This window comes from Notechis scutatus, chromosome 2 (genome assembly GCF_049901735.1).
Source record: "Notechis scutatus isolate UNSWTSFEM ecotype Mainland chromosome 2, rNotScu1.2, whole genome shotgun sequence".
In the NCBI taxonomy this organism is placed as follows: domain Eukaryota; kingdom Metazoa; phylum Chordata; class Lepidosauria; order Squamata; family Elapidae; genus Notechis; species Notechis scutatus.
Window position 1 is genome coordinate 160749275 of NC_142010.1, and position 22990 is coordinate 160772264.

Sequence of the window (22990 nt, forward strand, 5' to 3'; positions counted from 1 at the left end):
CCATTTGTTCGGGATGGAATAAGGATTCTGTCTTTGGGCAGAGGGTTGTGCTAAAAAACCTCCAATGTCACTTTCAGCCTAACAATTCTATGGTTCTAAACCACACTTTCACTTCATCTTCTGAAAGCATTTTTCATCTCAGCTAAGCAAACATGGCAAGAGGGATTCCCTATTACCATTTCCTCTTCCTAAGCCCTCAAAAGCAATTTAAATATGATATGCAATTGTCTTCTCTCCTGCCACTCTTGCAGTGCTGAAAAATATTGTTATTATTAGATTGTTATTCCACCTTTTCTGTATCTATGTAACTCAAGCAAAAACCAAAGAAAACAAACAAATGGCTATCTGATGACACTATCAAAATAGCTGATCAGCAAAGAGCAGCCAAAGATAAAGGCAATAAGGATAAAGTTAAAAAGCTGAATGCAAATTTTCCACATGAGGCCAGGAAAGACAAAAATAGGCAGTGGGAGTAGCAGTGTCTACCTTGGAAGAACTTAATAGAAAGGAACATACGAAGATCATGTTTGCTGTAGTGAAAATGATGTGATCCATCACAACAAAGAACTGTTAAAGATTACAATGGGAATGTACTAAGAGACCAGCAGAAGATCAGGAACAGATGGAAAGAATGTATGGAAGAATGTATGGAAGAAGAATGTATGGACTCTATAGCAGTTTGACTTATCATCAAGATGACAACAATGGCAGTCCTTAATAAAGAATTAAACATCTGAAAAAAGATCTTTTTCAAGTCATGGAGCCCAGGAAAGCCCCAGGTATTTATGGAATACCTCCAGAATTATTAAGACCAGTGCAGTTAATATCACCACTATCCTGTGTCAAGAGATATGGACTCAGGGCTGGAAAGGCCTCAGGGCCTCAGGGCTGGAAAGTATCTGTTTTTATCCCATTAGTAAAGAAAGGTGATGCCAGAGACTGTAACTATGGCATGATTGCATTGATTTCTTATGCAAGCCAGATTCTGTTAAAAATTATTAAACTTCAGTGCTGTGTACATTCTCTGTTTCTAAAAATACAATATCCTTGCAGATAAATAATTTGTCTGTAAATAATGTTTTGAATATAACTTTTACAGAATTATAGAATAATAGAGTTTGAAGTGAACTTGGAAGCCCAACCTTGTTCAAGCAAGAGACCTTATATGATTCCAGACAAATAGCTATTCAATCTCTTCTTAAAATCCTCCAGCGATGGAGCATTCATAATATTGTCACAATTAATAGGAATGCCTGATGGGAATGCTTTGGAGAATATTCTCTTTGTGATAGCCCTTCAATATTGCTATCTTGTCATTCCTAGTCCTTCTCTTTATTAGAGTACACATACCACATTTGTGCAACAATTCATCATACACCTTAGCCTCCAGCTTCTAATCATTGTTGCTTTTGTGTTGTTTTGTTCTGTTCATTTCTAGTAATAGCTTTGATTGTTTCTAGGTGTTCACAGATTCATTGCTTGATTATCTTTTCCAGGATCTTCCCAGGTATTGATCTCATGCTGCTTAGCCTGTAGTTTCTTGGATCCATTTTCCCCTTTTTTGAAGATGCCTCCTCTCAGTATTTGTTTGTTTTATTTAAAATAAACTTTTGTTCATTTTAAATAACAGGTTACAATTTCAGTGTGCAAATGCAAATCATACTTGTGTAAGTTGGTTCCAGTTTCTTTAAATATGATGGATTGCAAATATTTAATGTGATTGTAATATTATCTGGCAACCATTTCTGAGGCATTTTTATGCAATTGAGATCATTTATTGGAACTGTGGTTTGCTCCCAGAATGCCGTGAAGAGCAGTTTCCTTGCACACGTCTATACTCTGTTCACAAGCCTGTGAAGCAGTGCATCAGTTATTTGTGTGTCACAAGGTAAGAAAAATCTATGCATATTATTTGTTAAGAAAAAATGACATACTGTTTTAGATTAGGTTATGAAAAGTAGGGTTGATGCTATTAGTGTTGCATGGTATTTTGGCAAGTTAGTGAATCTGAATATTTTAATTTTTTTCTTTTTCTTTTCTTTTTCTTAAATAAAGTTTATTTAAGTTTCATATATTTAAAACATTTAAAAAGAAACAAACATATAAACAAATATATATACATGTATACATTTTGCAGCAGGTATTGAGCATTGGTTACACTTTTCTTTTCTTTTTTTCTTTTACATTGATTACACTGATTACATTGATGTGATCTACCTTGTTACAATACCTTCCTTGTTCTCTTAATGTTTTAATTTCACAGAATACTTTATGATTAAATGCACGTCCTTCATAGTTTCATAACTTATTTAGTTGTCAAATGTTGCTTTTTCTTTAACCATTCATACCAACAGTTCCAAACTTTATAGTATTCACTATCTTTGTTGTTTTTTAGTAATTTGGTTAGGCTATCCATCTCTGAACACTTGTGAATTTTTTTAATGACCATCTCCTCTGAAGGGACAATAGACAGTTTCCAATTTTGTGCATAGCTTATTCTGGCTGCCATTATAATGTGCAAGATTACTGATAGGCAAAATTCTTCTCCCAAACATATACCATTTTTAAAAGCTCTTAGGTAGAAGTGTTCATTTTCATGTAGACATTTTCTACAGATATAAGTCTTAAAGATTTGCTATCCCCTACACTCCAAAGTTCAAATTGTTCATTTTTCAGCAGTAAGATGGGTGAGATGTTAACTATATCTTCACACACACACACACACACACACACACAGAGGGGGGAGAGGGAGAGCTCTGAATATAAAGTGGATTTTTAATTATCCCAGCTCTTTACCATGTGGCTTCGGAAAGTGGGTACCCCTTCCATTGTACTACGTATTGTAATCTCCCCTTGTACAATCTGGAATCCAAAATCCCTTTTAATTTTTTAATGTGTCTCCCCTTGCACTACAATTGGTTTTGGGGTTGCCCGGTCCACTGGCCTTAGCTGGGAGTCTACTGTGGGGTTTAACAAGCTGCTGTGAAAAACCAGGTGCACTTTCCCTAGCAGGCACAGGAGTTTCAGCTCCATTGTAACTGGGTTAATCACTTTCACTATTGGGAAAGGTCCTATAAACTTTGGTCCCAACTTTTTGCAGGGGAGTTTTAGCCTCAGGTACTTGGTACACCTTACTCCCTATTTGGAAAGGCTTTTTGGGGGCTTGATGCTTGTTGGCTTGTGCTTTATGGGTTTTTGCTGCTTCTTGAAGAGCCCACTTCATGTTTTCCCAGGCTTTCTTCAGTGACTCCATCCATTCATTTAAAGAAATGGAGGAGGGTAGCTTCCTAGGGAGTTCAGGCATGGGGATGAACTCCCTGCCACTTGTGATCTGAAAGGTGCAAAGTTTTAGAAAGCTGAAATGCCCTGCTTGCTTGGAATTGTGGCTCCTCTGGAGAACCCTGGAGGCATAAGCTGTTGGGGACATACAGTTTAGAGCCCTTCCAGGCTAGTCCTCCCCTAAGGGTTAGCACTCCTCAGTTATCCTTTTACCATGGATCAGCTGGAAGTTTGATTTTTAGCTTTTGAGTCAAGCCCCTGCCATCTCCGGCTCTTTGTCATGGGCTTGCCCTCAGGTGGTGGTTTGTGTCACTGGTTGGGAGGGGGGAAGCATGGCACGGACCACTTCCTCGCGTTTACAGCTTTCATGACAAAAGCATCTGCTTTGTCCTCCCCTCCTCAGGGATGTACTTCAGGGTAAAATTGAAGGTGGCTTTGATTGGTGGCAGAGCAGCTGGGTGGGGATGCAGTGGAGTGGATGCAGGGAGCTGCAGTGGTGCCCCAATAGGATTCCACTGGGACCCAGCCATGGATCCCACATGGACCCAGACATGCCCAGGTGTCATGTCCCTGTCAGAGCCTGAGTCTGCAAAGGAAGATGAGCTGGAACTGGAGCTGATGGAGATTGAGGGGGCTGCTTCTGTTCTGACCCACGCCCTTTTCCAACAAATCAAACACAATCCAAAGGAAACACTTTTAATGCTTCTGCAAAATAATTAGCTGTGATAAGGACAAGCCTTGCCAAAAGATAACAGATAAGAAATAATTTGCAATACAAGAATCTTCATATACAAACTCAAGATACTGGAAGGTCTGTGAGGCTGGAGTTTCAAAACGTCTTTGCCTTCTGCAAAGAACTTTTGTTTCACAGCTGGCTTTTATCTTCTTGAAGGAGGGGCCATTAACTTGCAGCCTTGCTCCTGAGTCACCCATGCTGTTGTAGCTGCTCTTTCCTACGAGCAATCCTGCATGCATGCGCACTTGGCACAGGCTCCTCGGGAACCTCCTCATCACTGCTGCCAGCCCCCACAATCTCTGAAGGCAGCAGTCCACTCCCTAATGGTCCTGCCCCCTCATCTGAGTTCTCGCTCTCCTCAGCCATCCGCACCTGCTGCCGGCTAACCACAACAGCTTCATTGGCTTCAAAGGAATGTGGGGAGGAGTGGGCTGAGGCAGGCCAAGGCCTTTCAGGATTGGGATGGCTTGTAGGCAGGGAGGAATGGGGGCAGGATGACCAAGAGAGACTAAGAAGTGAACATGAGACATAGAGCTCAGATGGTGAGCAAGGATCACCCCTCCTTGAGTGGCGAGAAGATGGAAACTGTGCTGACCCGACAACTCGGGAGGAGAGCACTCCGCCCCTCTTCACAAGGCACACCATTGTTGGGAACAAACACTGAATTGGTAGAGTTTGGTGTGTCGGTACAGATATTTGGAATTTGCAGGACTGCTTGCTTCTTCCTTACTTGTGAACTCAGTGTCTTCTTCCTGACTTCGTGAATGCATTGTCTTGTTCCTGACTTTGTGGACTCCTTGTTTGTCCCTTGGTTCATGGACTCATTGTTTGTTCCTTGTTGTTCCCTTAACAATTTATGGCAGGATGTTAGCAAAGCAAAAAGCTGAACATGACAGATCTAACATTTTGCCACCCTTTTCAGAGATGTCAGTCCTATAGAGGAAACAAAAGTGGGAGGAGACAGAGAAACAAAGACAAATACCAAATTAATTGATTTTCAGTGAGGTTTCTCCGTGTATTGTTCATGGAATTTTTTGAGGAATTTGGAGGTTCGTATACTGTTTTGGAAGGTGGAAAGTCTTTACATGACATTAGGTATTGGATTTTCCCCTGGTGCGTGTGTGAATCTAGGATTATTTTGACCTCAAAATGTTGCTACCCCTTGATCACGATGGCATCGGGTGGTGGTTTAGTTGCCAGGCATACAGGAGAGGTGGATGCCACCTTTAGTAGACTACAGTGGAACACTGGGTGGATATGTCTGAAAGTTTTTGGAAGTTCAAGTTCAATGGTTACTGGGTTGATGATTCTTTTTATGGGGAAAGGGCCAACATATTTTGGACCCAATTTTTTTTTGAAAATTGTCTGGATTGTAAGTTTTTAGTGGATAGACTCTGATTTTAAACTTTTTTGGTTTAGAACATTTCTTGTCACCTTACTTTTTGTATGACTCCCTCACTTCTTCAAGTGCTTTCCTGACTATTGGCCAGGAGTTTTGCAGCTGTGAAATCCATTATTTTAAAGAATCTATTTGGGGGGTGGCTTGGGGCAATTCAGGAATAGATACAAAGTCCTGCCCCATGGCCACCTTGAAAGGGGTAATTCTAGTGCTACTATGCATTATTATAAGCTACTTCAGCAAACGAGGGGAGACTCACCCAATCATCCTGCTAATTACTGTAGCATCTGAAGTATTGTTCTAGGACTGCATTCATATAAAGTGATGTTTCACAAGGTGTAGGGCTTTTACAAAGCCAAAGCACCCAGCCAATTTTGAGTTGTGATTTTTCTAGAGAACTACTATGCATTGACTTTCGGGACATACAGTTTGGCTCCTACCCAAGCTAAGCTGTGCATTCATTTGATAGGCTTGGACCCACTTCAGGGATGGGATTCAAATTTCTTAACAACTGGTTCTGTGGGCGTGGCCTAATTTGTGGGTGTGGCTTGGTGGTCATGTGACTGGGTGGGCATGGCCAACTCGATGTCACTCACATGGAGGGGTGTCTCGCCTGGCTTCTCCTCACCCCTCCCCTCCCAGCCAGTCCTCGCTTCGTCTTTCATGTTATGGTGAAATTCCCCTTGATACTCGCCAATAAGATGAGATTTTTCTATCAGAAGACCTGATGGACATTTCCAAATATTGTTTATCTTGGAAAGACTGAGTGGAGAGATTTATAAAGATTAACAGAGTTGGAAGAGACCTTGGTGGTTTTCTAGTCCAACTCCTGCTGAAGCATGAGACCTTATACTATTATGGACAAATTTCTTCTTAAAAACCTCCAGTGATGGCATACCCACAATTTCTGAAGGCATCTCTGATTAATTGTTCTCACTGTCAGGAAATTTCTTCTTATTTCTAGGTTGGATCTGTTTGATAAGTTTCCATCTCACAGTTACTTCCAGTTGAGCCAGGCACCACCTATTCTATACATTTTTTCTTGTCTGTGTAAAATCTTACTTTACTCTCCATTAAATATTTAAATTGTTCTACAGTGGTATTCAGTTTACTACAATGATTTTTGCAAAATGCATTAAAGCTTGAAGAATACATCTCTGCTTATACTGATAAAGATGATTCTTTTTGAACATTAAAGCATACAGTCAAGCAAATATTTCCAATCCTTGAAAAGGTAGTTTGAAAGGTATTTTCAAAGCAGTCAGTTAGTGTATGTCTTACCATTCTTTCTCTTCTCCTTTATTTAAATTTTTCTGCTTTATATATTTTTTTCTTTGGCCTTATTGCAATATTACAAAATTTTCACAGATCATTCACAAAGAACCATTTCTAATTTAACTGGAATACAAAACAATCTTTCTGGTCTGGAATTCCTTGACTCACACTCACACCCCTCAGCTCCTCAACACTTCTCAATGTTTTTCTTTCCTTTCTGTTATGTGCAGAAATGTGCTTCGCTTTTATTGCTTTTTTCAAATTAACCCTTCCCTGATGCCTACACCTGCATTTAATTCAGGTAAACCCAAAAGACAATACTTCTTTCCTAAGTTGTCAAAATGGAAAGTGCTGCAAAGGGACTTACTCAGGAGGGTAATATTAGCAATTCATAAACATAATTATCTTGCTCTCAGAAAAGATGGGGATTTAACAAATTATTTAAGCAATGCATGATTAACTGCGTAGCACCCTCCTCCCCCAGCCAGCATGGACACAGCTGCGTGACTTTTTCCTGGCCAGGGGAAGGAGGAGATCGTTTCCTTTTCCCCCAGCCAGCACGGACATGGCCATGTGACTTCTTCCTGGCCAGGGGAAGGAGGAGAACGTTCCCTTCTCCCCCAGTCAGCACTGACACGGCCGTGCAACTTCTTTGTGGCCAGGGGAAGGAGGAGAACGTTCCCTCCTCCCCCAGCCAGCACGGACATGGCTAGCTAGCTAGGTCACGGTGAAGCAAGCCAGGTAAGCCTGGGGAGTGGAGGTGGGGAGACAGTGCAGCAGCCTGGGAGTCAACTCTACCGGGGCTTGCTTGTAGGCTCACTTACTCAGGGAGATCAGGACCGCAGTGGAAGGCAGGCAGCAATGGCAGGTGAAGGCAGGTTAGTATTTGCGGGTGAGATAAGGAATGACTGGGTGGGGCGAGTGCGTGGGCAGGAAGGGGCAGGGCCAGCCAGTGGCGCAATTTACCGGTTCTCCGAACTGCGCAGACTCATAACAGCCAGTTCTATAGAACTGGTCCGAACCAGTAGAATCCCACCCCGAACCACTTGTCTTTCTCTAGTACTACTTTTAGTGCACTGCGCAGGTCCTCTGCTATCTGGAGTATGGCTCTCGAGATGGGATAACTGGTCTGATGATTTCAGGTTAAGAGCTATTGTGGTCGTATAGAAAGAGCATTGGCTAGAAAGTTCTCCCCCCCCCCCCCAAGGAGCTATCCCAATGTAATATTGAACTAGTTGAAATACTGAACCCAGTGGATTTGCTTGGGGAAAAACCTCCTGGAGTTTTTTAAGGCCTCCATTTTTTTGTAGTCCATCCATACCTTGAAGGAAGTTCCTTCAGGTGAAGAGCGCCCAGTGCACTGTGTACATCTCACACACTGCCCATCTGCATTCAGTCTCAGTGAGTTTTTGGAGTATAAATCAATATATACTCAAGATAAACCAAAACTCCCTTATAAAATGCTTATGCAGCACTTCATTAATCACCTGCATGAAAATGGCGGGAGCTCCTTGGAGCCTGAATGGCAAAACCTTGAAATGAAAACATCCCAATGGACAATTAAATGCTGTTTTCCATTCATCCCCCTCCCGGATCTGGATCAGGTAATAAGCCTCCCTTAAGTCTAGTTTGGAAAAAAGTATCCCCTTCACCAGATGGGCCAGCATGTCCTTCATTATAGAGATTTTCCTTACAAATAGTTTAAATTTCTATAATCCACACATAAGTGTAATGAGCTGTCCTTCTCCCAGAACAGGACTGGGGCGGTCATTTGGGTCTCACCAGTTTGATGAACCCAAGTTTAAATGCAGTGTTTGTTTATTCAAGAAACAGTTTGTTAAGCTTAATGGAGTGGCAAATCAAAGCCAGAGCAATGTAAACGCCCCAGGCAAAAAAAAAAAGGTGCTATAAAGGATTTTCCTTTCTGTCTTCAAATAGCCCCCATCATTGCATGTAACTCAAAGTCTTCTGTAGATACCTCAATTTGCATATCTTGACATCAAGTTATACAGAGGAAATGGAAACTTTGAGGGTGGGGAGATAAAACTATCCCCCTTTTCAGATGAAGAAAATAATCAAGTAAACTAATATTCTGCTCCCCACCCCCACCCCACACCTGATCCTGCAGTTGGGCTGTGCGCTCCCCCTCACACACCCACACCCACATGATTTTAGGTAAGGAAATACGACATCGTTCAAGGCTGGTTGTGATGGTTGTAAGTCAAGGATTGCCGTCAAATTGGAAAGCAGTAGTCCTCAACTTTATGACAGTTCATATAGTGACCATTCAAAGTTACAGTGCCACTGCTGACCATTTTTCACCCTTATGGCCATTGCAGAATCCCAATGGTAACGTGACTTACAGTTAGATGTGTAGCAACTGACTCGCATTTATGATGGTCACAGCGTCCTGGGGGTCACACGACTGTCTGACAAGCAAGGTCACTGAGGGAGCCAGCTTTGCTCAACCATCGTCTGACTGATATAAACAACAATCCACTTAACAGCGGTGCCAAGAATGGTCATAAAATGGGTGAAAGCTCACTGAACAACTGAGCAACAGAGATTTGGGGAAGCCAGATTCGCTTAGCAACTGTTCAAGTTACAACGGCACTGGAAAAAGGGACTTATGACTGTTTTTCACACTTAATGACCATTGCAGCATCTCCATGGTCAGGTGATCCAAATTCGGACACTTGGCAACTGACTCATAGTTATGATGGTCTGTGTCCCAGAATAATGCAATCCCCCTTTGCACTCTGACCAACAAAGTCCACGGGGAAGCCAGATTCACTTAATGACCATGTGACTCACTTAAGAGCTGTAACTACTAGCTTAACAATGGTGGCAAGAAAGGTCGTAAAGTGGGTGAAAACTCACTGAACAGTTGTCTTGCTTTGCAATGGAGAATTGAGGCTCAATGGTGGACACACAGTAAGTCGAGGGATACCCTTACCCTTCCCTTATGAGTGTATCAATCATGTTTGCTCTCAAATTCTCAATCTGGTCCACAGTGATTCACATCCACTGTTGGAGGATGGGTTGAGTTAAAATGTGTCAAAACTCACTTTAAAACTCACTCTTGCTTAGCAACCAAAATTTTGGGTTCAATTGTGGTCATAAGTTGAAGACTATCTCTGCCTCCCTCTGCATGGCAGCCTTGTCCTTGTAAAATCCTTCCCTTTTCTGGGAATTTTCTTATCTGTTAGAGGCACCAAATTAACCCAGATAACATAAGGTCTCCTGCCGGAGCAGGGGGTTGGACTAGATGACCTCTTAGATCCCTTCCAGCCCTCGATTGCTGTGCTATTTCAAAGCATCCTTTGAAGCTACGTCCAGTACCAGGGTTTGTGGTCCTTTTTCTCTCCTTCCTTCTATCCATCCATCCATCCGTATCTCATTCACTTTTCCTTCCCTTCCCTTCCCTTCCCTTCCCTTCCCTTCCTTCCTCCCTCCCTCCCTCCCTTCCTTCCTCTTTCTTTCCCCTCTCTCTCTCTCTCTCTCTCTCTCTCTCTCTCTCTCTCTCTCTTTCTTTCTTTCTTTCTTCCTTCCTTCCTTCCTTCCTTCCTTCCTTCCTTTCTCTCTCTCTCTCCCTTTTCTTTCTTTTCTTGTCTCCCTTCTCCCTCCCTCTCTTTCTCTCTCTCTCTCTCTCCCCTCCTTCCCTCTCTCCTTCTAAGGCTGGGATACCTACTTGAAACAAAAACTCCTTTGGATGAAACCACCCCCACTTTTCCATCTCCTCCCCTTCCTTCTCCTAACAAGCACCTGGCGCTATTTGGCTGCATCACCTCCCCCAAAGCCCCCCAGTACAAATTGCCAGCATTGGCAGTTAGCCGATTGGTTGGTGAGGAACTGTCTTGGGTGCCCAAACACCCGAGGCAAATTGTACTTCAATGAATGGGCCACGCCGAAGGGCCTGGGACAGAGGGGCCATGACACATTGGCCAGGGTGAAAGGATGGGGATGGACCAGCCAAGGAGAAAAGCTGGTGGATAATAACATGGAGGCAAAACCCTGGAGGAGAAGTAGGCACAGCTGACAGTAGGAGCCTAAAAGTCCTAGACCCTAGAGGTCCATTTGCCACCATCACAGCTACCTCCTCACTCTGTGGTATTCCAGTCTGGTGGGGTTCCTCACTCTGGATTAATTCATTATTAGGGAATTGGAGGGTATCCTCTATCCCGCCCACCTTTGGGTTCCACTTCTTTAACCAGATTAGTCCCAGAATTAGGGGCCTGTCCATCCCTGGTATCACATTGGAAGCTATGGTTTCAGAGTGATTTGCCATTGTTGGTTCGAGTGGTTCAGTGGCAAACATGGCCGGGGCACCCCCCACAATGGATCCATCAAGTTGGCAGAACAAGAGTGGCATTAGTTGAATGCCCAGTTATTAGGCTTCTCGTGCACGCCAAATCCAGCAATGCTTTAAGTCTCACTTTTCTCCTCATTAATGGAATTAACAGTTCTATAGGGGTTGTAAGGGGTTGTAAGGGATTTGACAACCTCACTTACCAAAGGGTCTTCATAGTCATTCTCTGACTGATCAGGTTCTTCCCCCAGAGGGGTTGGAGTTCCTTGCACTGTAATTAATTCTGGAGGGAACTCAACAATTGCATGGGTTTTTAGGGTGGTGTCTCTGGAATGTGGTGGTGACTTTGAGGGTTTCCCTCCAACCAGCTTGTCTCCTTTCTGGGTGGGCATCCTCACATGGCACTCAGCTGCGTGGTGGCCTTCTCGCAATTGAAGCAGGTGGCTGAGCGTGGCAGGGCAGAGCAAGGTTTAGTTCCCTCCCTTCTCTCTTCTGGTGGGGATCTCTTCCAGGAGGGGCTTGTGCAGTACTGGTTTAGAATTTGGTCGACTTCAGCTTCCTCAGCCAAGACACACCAACTGTGCAAGGTGGACCAGGGCTTCACGGGTAATGCAGGCATTGTACAGGTCATCGTTTAAGCCATCTTTGAACCAACTCATGAGTATTTCCTCTGGCCAATCTATGTGGCAAGTCAGGTCACAAAACTCTTTAATGTACTCAGCGACTGGATGGTGCCCCTGTCTGATGTGCCTTATGTGTTCTCTAGCCTTGCGATCAGCTAGGGGATCCTCATATCTCCGTCTCAGGGCTGTCATAAAGAGGTTGAAGTTGCAGAGCTCCAGTGCATCTGCATTATGGAGGTTCACCATTCAACATGCAGCTGATCCTTCAAGAGCCAGTGTGACAACCCTGACTTTAGGTCCCTCCCATACTCCTGCATGTAGGTCAGTACATGTGCGAGGAAAAATCCCAGTTGCTGGGGATCTTCCTGTCGAGTCACAGGCCTTGCTTTGCATTGAGATGTCTCCTGGGTGGATCTTCCATGGTGGAAATAGGTTCACCAGTAGCCCCTGCTATTTCTTTAGATTCACCCTGTTGTGTCTGTGCAGCAGCAGACACAGAATAGCCTGCTGTTAGTAGCCTGGGAAAATATAGTTATTTAATTGTTTAATGGCGTGGCAGGCAACTGCTATATAAGGGAGCCTGCCAGCCATTAGCCCTCGTGGTGTTGCAGTTGGAATTGAGTACTTGCCAGTAAACATTGATTGCAGATTCATTGTCTCTGGCTCCTTCTTCCCCATGACATAACAACTGGCGATGAAGGTGGGATTGCCAAAGAGCCAGCCAGATCACCACAGGCTGCAGAATCCAACATCCAGCTGATCAGCACTTTCCCCACGCATTCGGAATCAACAAGGAGAGCCTGCAAAGAGAGAGAAGCAGGAGCACTGTCAATTGAAGATCTGGGGAACTTCCGAAGCTACCGCACCACAGGAGGGCCAGCTGAGGAAGCAATCACCATGGCTGATCAAAGAGCTGACAATGTCAGGCAAAGCCATGTGAGTTGGAGCATGCCCAGTCAGTTTCACTATAAGTAGACCAGCGCCCCCCGGTCATCCAAGTAGATCAGGCCATTCAGATCATCCAAATAAACTAGGTTGTCCAGATCATCCAAGTAGACCAGGCCGTCCAGGTCATCCAAGTAGACCAGGCCACCCAAGTCAACACAAGTAGACCAAGCCACACAAGACAGAAAAAATGGCGAATACCCAGAAGTTCACCCCTTTTGACCCGGAATTAGAATCTTGGGACCCTTATTTAGTACAATTTGACTGCAACTTAGAGGCCAAATGAGCTTACCAACATTACAGACAACCGAAAGAGAGCAATCTTCCTTAGCAACTGTGTCTTCAAGATGGCTCGTGCCATCATCGTTTCAGATCCCCTGCAGACAGTCCCGTGGGCCATGTTAATACAGAAACTGACCCAGCACTATGCTCCCAAACCTTCCTGCATTGCAAGGCGGCACACATTTTACCGGAAAGACCAAGCGGAGGGTGAGTCCATAAGTTGCTTTATGTCTGCACTCCGAAAAGATGCCTTGTATTGCGAATTGGCCGAACAGCTGGAGGATCTGGATGAGATCCTCCAAGACCGGTTAGTGAGTGGTGTCCAAGACATAAGGCTAAAAAGACGCCTACTCACCAGGGGTACCCTCACACTAAAGGAAGCCCTAGACGAGGCTGTCACCTCAGAACAGTTGGGAAGGTCCATGGAAGAAATCCAAATGGGAAAGACAAACATCCCAAAAACTGCAAGGCAGGCCACCACTGTCCATCGCGAGGAAACCGAGGACATGGGGGGAGATGAGGACAAAATGAGAGTGGCACCCCCCAGGCACAACAGAGATGGGGAGCATAAGACGGTGCAGTGCATGGGTTGTGGGGGAAACCACCCAAGGGCAGCGTGCTGACATAAAAACACAATCTGCAGAAAATGCAGAAAAAAAGGACACCTAGCACACAACTGCCATGCAGCTTTCCCAAAAGCCACAGCTTCAAACACAGAGAAAGGCAGTTTGAACCATCCACACAGCGGGAAGCAGAGCCAAGTAAAAGGGAAGAATAGGGAAGAGGACTGTTTCACTGTCCACACAAACCCTCGACCCATGGAAACAATAAGCCACCAATCTGGAAGCATTCCAAGCAAGAAAATACATGTGACTGTTGACATCGAGAGGGCACCATGTAGGATGGAGCTGGATACGGGGTTGGCTATGACCATCATATCACAGACCACACTAGATGACATCATAGACAAGAAGAAGCTCAAGCCCAGCCGCGTGATGCCCCAGGACTATCAGGGAAACAACATTCCCACCGCAGGAAGCAGCAAATTCTTTGTCAAGTATGGCCAGTTTGCTGGATACCTACCTGTTCTGTCTCACCTGTATCCACAGGTGAGAGTCCAAAGTTCCAAAGTACAAATGCTCAAACAGACAGTCTCAGACACGGCAGAGTTAACTGCTTCTGTTTACACAGTCCTTGGCAGTCTTCCTGGAATCTGTCTGGCAAGTCCGAACTAACCATAAATCAAGACGCTGCAGCCGAGTGTATCAGACGTAACACCAACCGGGATGACACTTTACTTTGAACAGAGAAGCAGAGCTAGCACGCCTCCTTATATTCCCTAAGGGGCATGTCAGTCTCTTTTCTGTGTCCGTTGGACGGCCCGTTTCTGCTTACGTCTTTGCCGTGCATCTATTCAACATTGCTCTTCTTCAACTAATGACTGCGGCACGCTCTCTGATTGTCTGTTACCTGAGGTGTAATACCTGAGGTGTAATCAGGGAGGGAGATTCAGGGGAGGGAGATGACTCTGCAACTTCCAGTAAATCAGGCTCATATCTCAGAGTCAAGTCCTCTTCTTCCTCCTGACTCCCTTCAATGTCGCTCAATAATGCAGGCTCGAATCTCAATGCCAGATCTTCCTCATCACTCGAGCCTACATCTGCTGACTGATCAGGTTCAAACCTCGGAGGCACAACACTATCCCTCACCACAGGGCCCTTCCCCCAAGTCTGACGAGCCGGATGCGGTTTCGATGGGAAGTGTTCATGGAACCTCCGGATAAGGTCCGGAGCCCGAACCGTGGAAGCATCCACCCAAGAGAGAACCTCCGATCCATCCTCCAGCCGCCCGACAAAGTACTGAAATTTTCCCTTCAGCAAGTGAGAATCCTGAACACTGACGACCGTGTCATCAGCATCGGCCTCATCTCTGGGTACCGATGGAGAAGCCGTACCTTCAGGAGAACGGAGAGTACACGATGGGGAGTCAGGAACCAGAAGGGAACAGTGGAAGACAGGATGAATGCGCATGGAGCGCGGCAGGGTGAGTCGATACGCAACGGGATTAATGACCGCCTCAATAGGGAATGGACCAATGAAGCGGTGGTCCAACTTCTTAATCGGGCGATCAACCCGAAGGTACTTTGTGGATAACCACACCCTGTCACCCACAGCTAGCGGAGGCGTCGCCCGACGTGAACGATCTGCAAACCGTTTGTAGTCCTCCTTCACCCATTCCAATTGTTGCGCCACTAATCGGTGATCTGACTGCAATTCCGCGAGAAATTCTTGCGTTTCTGGAACCGGGGAATCCACGATTGACAATCGGAAAAATCGTGGATGGTAGCCCACGTTCGAATAAAACGGCGTTACGCGAGTAGATGTATGCTGAGAATTGTTAAAGGCAAACTCCGCCAAAGGGAGGTAGGTCACCCAATCATTCTGTTGGTGGTTGACAAAACATCTCAGATATTGGGTGAGGATGCCAATCACTTTCTCAGTCTCGCCATCGGTCTCCGGATGGTGCGCCGACGCCAAACACACCTGCACTTGTAATGCAGTCATTAGGCTCTTCCAGAACTGAGCAGTAAACTGGACACCGCGATCCGAAACCACCCTGTCCGGCAGACCATGTAGACGGAATACATGCTGCAGAAATAACTGGGCAGTAGTGCGGGCTGATGGTAACTTCCGACAAGGGATAAAATGGGCCATCTTGGTAAGCATATCAACCACCACGAGTACCGTCGTATAACCCGATGAAGAGGGCAAGTGTGTTAAAAAGTCCATAGAGATTGCCCCCCATGGTCTGCCCTGAGTCAGCAGCATTTGAAGGAGTCCAGGAGGTGCACCCGACGCGGCCTTCGCTTGTCGACACGGAACACAGGAGGCGACGTAGGAAAAGACGTCATGTCGGACTCGAGGCCACCAAAAAGTCCGTGTGACCAAATGAAGAGTTTTAAAGAAGCCAAAATGGCTAGCAGCTGGGTTGTCATGACATTGAGTCATGATGAGGGCTCTAAGCGTCCTGGTGGGCACGTACAATAGGCCCCGATGCCGTAGCAAGGCCTCCTCCAAAGTCCATGGGGAGTCAAGTCCAATTTCCCCCATTCTCTGCTGCGACCAAGCGTCTAAGCACTGTGCCTCTCTTACCCAAGCCCTCAAATCCACCGGTTCCTGGATAACAGCCAAAGATTCCGGTGGCAGCACTGTACGTGGAGGAAGAGGGTCCTCGGGACACAGGTACTCGGGTTTATGGGACAGGGCATCCCTTCAGCAAGTGAGAATCCTGAACGTACATTCCACTGGGAATGTACGTGACCGAAAAATTGAACCTGGTGAAGAACAACGACCATCGGATCTGTCGCTGGTTCAACTTCCTCGCAGTGGACAAATGCTCCAGGTTACAGTGATCTGTCCAAACCTCCACCTTGTGCCGAGCCCCCTCCAAATGATGTCGCCAGGTCTCAAACACAGCCTTGATGGCCAGCAACTCCTTCTCCCAGATGGTATAGTTGCGCTCGGAAGTTGTGAGCTTCCTTGAATAATATGCGCATGGAAAAAGAGGTGCGCCATCCATTGGGGCTTGTAACAACACCGCCCCAATAGCTATGTTGGATGCATCCGTCTCAACCACAAACGGACGATTCGGATCAGGATGCCTCAAGATCGGTTCAGCAACGAAGGCCTTCTTGAGAGCCTCAAAGGCCTGTTGCTGTGGGGGCCCCCACTGGAATGGGACCTTCTTGCGAAGGAGCTGGGTGATGGGATCCGTCTGCTTGGCAAAATCCAGGATGAAGGTCCTGTAGTAATTAGCAAACCCCAAGAGACGCTGCACGTCCTTCACTCGACGAGGGGGTTCCCAACTACACAAGGCCTCTACTTTCCTCGGGTCCATTGCAATGCCTTCAGGAGAGATGATATGCCCCAAGAACTCTATGGAAGTCTGGAAAAAGAGGCATTTCTCCAGCCTCGCATAGAGTTTATGCTCCCGAAGACGCTGCAATACCTGGCGGACTTGGCGAAGATGGCTATCCCTGGACTGAGAGTAGATCAAAATGTCATCCAGGTACACCACCATGAACTGATCAAGCATGTCCCGTAAAATGTCATTCATTAAATGCTGGAAAACCGCGGGGGTGTTGGTCAACCCAAACGGCATAACGGTGCATTCAAAATGCCCGTATCGGGTACCAAACACCGTCTTCCACTTGTCCCCCTTGCGCATCTGCACCAGGTTGTAGGCCCCTCGAAGATCGAGCTTCGTGAAAATAGTGGCCTCCCGCAACCGCTCCATCAACTCTGGAATGAGCGGCAAGGGATAACTATTCCTCACTGTGATGGCGTTCAACTGGCGGTAGTCACAGCACAAATGCAAATCCCCCGTCTTCTTTTTCACAAAAAGGACGGGAGCAGAAAGAGTAGACAACGACGGCCTGATAAATCCCCGGGCCAAATTCTTATCCAGAAACTCTCAAAGAGCAGCCAATTCAGGCTCAGACATTGAATACAGACGACCCTTAGGTAGTGGGGCATCAGGTAGAAGGTCCACGGGACAGTCATAGGCTCGATGCAGTGGTAACTGATCTGCCTCCTTCTCGCTGAAAACATCGGAGAAGTCCGATAGTTCAGGAGGTACGGAAACAGCGGGGGCGACGATGTCCTGGCCAGCGCAGGTATGTCTCAGATGATCCACGCACTGGAGACTTGGGAACGAAATGGCGTTCTGCACCCAAGCCACCAGAGGATCATGCAACCGTAGTCAGGCCATGCCAAGGACCAAAGGGAGATGGAGGTCCGAGGTGATATAAAAGCTAATCGCCTCTTCGTGGTCCCCGATAACCAGACGCAACGGCTGGGTGGCAAAACGAATGGGCCCAGACCGAAGCTCACACCCATCAATGGTTTCCACCCTGATGGGTGGTTCAACGGCAACCAATGGGACATCAAAGTGAGTTGCAAAGGCCCGGTCCATAAAACTAGTAGTAGCCCCGAGTCCACCAACGCAAACGCAGGAATCCCCTCCTTCCGGGACTGTAGGAAAACCTGCGTGTCCAAAAGCAAATGTCGGGGAGGACCATTGTTCACCTCCGCTACTTTGGGCGGTGGTGTGATACATGCCCGACCTAGGGTTTCCCCAAGGCCAGGCCTGCCCCGTTTCCCGATGGCAACAGGATTAGATTCTGACACTGGTTTTTGTGTCCCCTGCAGTTTACAAGAACTGGCAAAATGTCCCAACCCCCCACAATAAAGGCACAAGCCTCCTTGGAACCTTTGCGAGCGTTCTTGCTCTGTCAACCGAGGGCGGAGTGCACCCAACTCCATCGGTTCCTCGGTCCTGTGCACGGCATTGGAGGAGACCAGGAGCGCTGGTTGCATAGGAGGCTGCGGTCGTGAGTGAGAAGGTGGTTCCGGAACTGGGCGTTTAGTCTTGCGCCATTGAAGCCGGGCGTCAATGCGCAAACATTGTATTACCAGCGCATCCAGGGTTAGAGCCGGCTCCCCATGCACCAACTCATCTTGGATTTCATCTGCCAAGCCGTCTTGAAATGCGTCCATATGGGCTGCCTCATTCCAAGCAAAGTCCATACAGAGCAGACGAAACTCTGCAATAAACTCTTGCAAAGGGCGTTTCCCCTGACGGATGTCCTTCAAACGTCTGGCCACGGTTTGACTTTTTATGGGGTCCTCATACATAGCACGTAAATGGTGCCAAAAACCCTGGTAGTCATTTAATAAAGGGCTATCTTGCACCAGCAGAGGAGTAGCCCATCTTGCAGCCGGACCTGACAAGAGACTAATAACAAACCCCACCCTAGCCCGGTCATCAGGAAAATCTTCTGGCCGTAAGGACATGAATAGTTGGCACTGTCCCATAAACGCCGGGAACATATCAGTCTGCCATGAGAATTTTTCCAGCACAGATACCGGGCATTTCCTAAGGGGAGGAGCAGGGGGAGCAACAGGAGCCTGTAACTGCATAATATGATTAACCAGTTGGGTGACTTGGTTCTGTAATACCTGATTATTCTGCAGGAGTTGGTTAATCTGTTGCTGTTGCTGCTCAAGCTGTGTTTTGTCCATCTTGGATAGAAGATGGAGTAAGGGTTCAAAGCAAAAATGTTCTGTCTCACCTGTATCCACAGGTGAGAGTCCAAAGTTCTAAAGTACAAATGCTCAAACAGACAGTCTCAGACATGGAAGAGTTAACTGCTTCTGTTTACACAGTCCTGGAATCTGTCTGGCAAGTCCGAACTAACCATAAATCAAGACACTGCAGCCGAGTGTATCAGACGTAACACCAACCGGGATGACACCTTGCTTTGAACAGAGAAGCAGAGCTAGCACGCCTCCTTATATTCCCTAAGGGGCATGTCAGTCTCTTTTCTGTGTCCGTTGGACGGCCCGTTTCTGCTTACGTCTTTGCCATGCGTCTATCCAACATTGCTCTTCTTCAACTAATGACTCCGGCACTCTCTCCTGATTGTCTGTTAACAAGACCTGAGGTGTAATCAGGGAGGGAGATTCAGGGGAGGGAGATGACTCTGCAACTTCCAGTAAATCAGGCTCATATCTCAGAGTCAAGTCCTCTTCTTCCTCCTGACTCCCTTCAATTTCGCTCAATAATGCAGGCTCGAATCTCAATGCCAGATCTTCCTCATCACTCGAGCTTACATCTGCTGACTGATCAGGTTCAAACCTCGGAGGCACAACACCTACCATAAGTCATCACCAAGGGATCCTTGCCTAGCCTTTTAGGACTGGACTGGTTTGCATCCTTGGGGCTGGGAGTCACAGGTGTCCATGCAACGACTACAACAATGGCTAAAGACTTGACTAAGGAGTTCACAGATGTGTTCGATGGCACATTGGGGAAATACAAGAGCAAGCCAATATCCTTCAGCCTAGACCCACAAGTGGCACCCATTAGACTGAAACCAAGACGGGTGCCATTTGCATTGAAACCAAAGATTGACGAACAGCTGGATAAATTGGTCCAGCAAGAAGTCCTAGAACCTGTTAATCACGCGCAGTGGGAAACCTCAATCATCACTTAACAGCAGCCAGCGCCTCTGCCCCTGACAGCGTTCTCGAAAAAAATGCAACAGGCGCATTTGTGCTGTCTGGGAACTTGTGGCTCAGGTTGGCTCTGAAACCGTATGGAGAGGCATCACAAGTCAGGGTTAGCAGTGGGGTCTCATTGTACTGAACGCTGTTTGAAGTTAGCAAGTCTTTGAGCTGTTTGAAGGCTAGTGCTTCCTTCTGACCCCAGGCCCATGGAGTTTTCTTATCAACCCCACTGCTAACCCTGACTTGTGATGCCTCTCCATACGGTGGAGAGAAATTATTTTCATTTTTTTTGAGAACACTGTCTGGGGCAGAGAGAAATTACAGCCAGCTTGACAAGGAGGCGCTGGCTGCTGTCGCAGGGATTAAAAGATTCCACGAGTATATGTATGTATGGAAGTTTTAACTTATAACTGACCACAAACCGTTATTAGGCCTCCTCGTGGGTGACAAGCAAACACCGCAGATCCTGTCCCCACACATGATTCGGTGGACTGAATTCCTAGCGGCCTATCAGTACAAGTTCATATACCACCCAGGCTCGAACATAAGCAATGCGGACACCCTGAGTAGATGCCCGTTGGCACAACAAGTGGAACACCCTGCTCCAGTCGTGACAGTACTACTAGTCAAGACTCTACAAATGGGACTGATCATTGCCACCAAGGTGGCCAAAAAATCCAAAGAAGACCCAACCATAGCACAGGTACTGACCTGGGTGTGGGTAGAGTGGCCTAACAAGCCAACAAGTACAGCATTTAGGCCATTTAAAGCGAGGCAACACAAACTATCAGTACAGAAGGGTTGCCTACTGTGGGGGAGCTGCGTAGTGATACCCCAACAACTGAGAGAATCGTTGCTGCAGACACTACATGAAGGAAATCCCGGGATGGTCCGCATGAAGGCATTGGCTCGCAGTTATTTGTGGTGGCCATCCATGGATAAAGACATCGAACAGTGGGTCGCCTACTGCAAACCATGTCACCCCCCTGTCACACCACCACGAGAATGGGAGATGCCAAGAGGTCCATGGTCGACTTCACTGGGCCAATACACAATAAATACTTTTTAATTATCATCGACGCCTCGTCCAAGTGGTTGAAAGTGGCTGTCATGAGCAATACCACTACAGATACCACAACCAATGTATTACACAAATTGTTCACCACCCATAGCCTGCCAGATGTGTTGGTCTCTGACAACGGGCCACAGTTTATGGCCAGGCCATTTGAACTATTCCTGGCTAACAGGGGTATCAGCCACAACAAAAGAGGCCCTAAGCAGAATGGGGCAAGGCAATTCACAAGAAAAGCTAGAGAGATACTTTTTAACCCAGCACATTACCCCATGCATGGCTACGGGCAGAAGCCCAGTGGAGCTGTTAATGGGGAGGAAATTGAGAACACAGCTGGATAGGATACAACCCAACTACGGGGCAGACAATCAACAAAGAGATGAAGAAACAATCAGACAGTTCCAACAAGGTGAAAGGGTGTACACCAAAAACTATGCTGAAAATCCTATTTGGGTACCTGGCCACATACTTGATGTCACGGGGCCCCAGTCGTACCGTGTAGAGCTCAGCAACAGTAAGGGGTGGTACAGACACATCGACCAGCTGAGGAGAAACCTGGCATGACTGACTGATAGCAAATTGGAGGACACTGAACTACAGGGGGACAAGGAGAGAGACTTACCGGAGAAGGAGATCGCAGTGCCTGAGGTGACGCCTGTCATGAACCCCTTACCGGCTGAAGTCCTCAGGGACACATCCAGTGACTCTGAAATTTGACAAAGACACTGATGTGTGTATTGAGCAACCCAGAGTCTGGGAGGACGGGAGGTCGAATCGATCTTGGAAACGACCAGCTGACTTAAAGGACTATGTCTGTAGTTAAAGTTATGGTATAATAATAAGTAATAAGTTAATTAAGTAATAAGTTAAATGTTAATAAAGTATACTAGTTAGTAGTAAGTAATAATAGAATAATAGTATTAAAGTACCAGCTGGATGGTGAGGGGGTGTTGTGTCTATGCAGCAGCAGACACAGAATAGCCTGCTGTTAGTAATGTGGGAAAATACAGTTATTTAATTGGCTAACGGCATGGCAGGCAACCGCTATATAAGGGAGTCCGCCAGCTGTTAGCCCTCGTGGTGTTGCAGTTGGAATTGAGTACTTACCACTAAACATTGACTGTGGATCCATTGTCTCTGGCTCCTTCTTGCCCACAACATAACACCCCCTGGGGTTGGGGATCCCCTTCGTTCATCAGTAGCCTCCTTTTGCACTCCTATCTTGCCTGCAGCACAAGCTGGGGTACCCTGGATCCACATGCCTGGATCCACATGCCATGAGGTTCATGGCTTCCCTCAGGAGTTGGTTGGACCGGTCTGGGGTTTCTTCCAGTTCGTTGTTGTGGCTCTAACCCATTGTCTCCTCTTAGTATATTCATGATTTCTTCTTTCACTTTTCAAATCGCAGGCATATGGCCAGCTCTCTGAACTCTCCCTAGCTCTTGCTGATTAGTGACTTTTCTTTGCATATGCCACTTTTACTTGTCCCAGCTCATGGAGTTGGGACCCAGCCATAATTTGGGTGTTCTACAGGTTTGACTCTCCAGTGTGGCATGCTCTCAGAACTCCATCAAGTTGATCTCCACTTTGCTGGCAACTCAGAACCACACTTGCAGTCCTATTGGGGTATGCAGTTTTGGTATAGCTCTCGGTTCAGCCCTTCTCGGAAATAGGAAACCAGCATATGCTCAGGCCAATCCCTCAAGTGGTTAGCTAGGGTGTGGAAGTCTTGGATGTACTCTATCACTGGCCTCTTTCTTTGCGTAAGGGTGTGGATACAGGATTACGTGCATAAGTCCTCGAATCACCCATAGGTTCTGCATGAATGCATCCAGCTCACCCAGCTCTGGTGCCTGCTAGCATGCATGGACACTAGCCATCCAGTAGTGCTGCCTTCCAGGTTGGATGCCACTGTGTAAACCTGGGCTGCATCATCTGGGTAGATTCCTCCATAACATTCCATGTGATGCCACGTCTGGGCCAAGAAGTGGGCCAGCTTA

General features: G+C 46.5%; 1 protein-coding gene across 5 annotated transcripts in view; it reads left to right on the forward strand.

The window, feature by feature from the left end:
• The window catches only part of MFAP5 (microfibril associated protein 5), a 62369-nt gene that overhangs the window by 27875 nt on the left and 11504 nt on the right, over positions 1-22990 (forward strand). For all 5 annotated transcript variants that reach the window (XM_026687373.2, XM_026687376.2, XM_087957130.1 and 2 more), the window contains one exon: positions 1801-1888. In XM_026687373.2, the coding sequence (XP_026543158.1) occupies positions 1801-1888 (88 nt within the window). The remainder of the gene's footprint in view (positions 1-1800; positions 1889-22990) is intronic.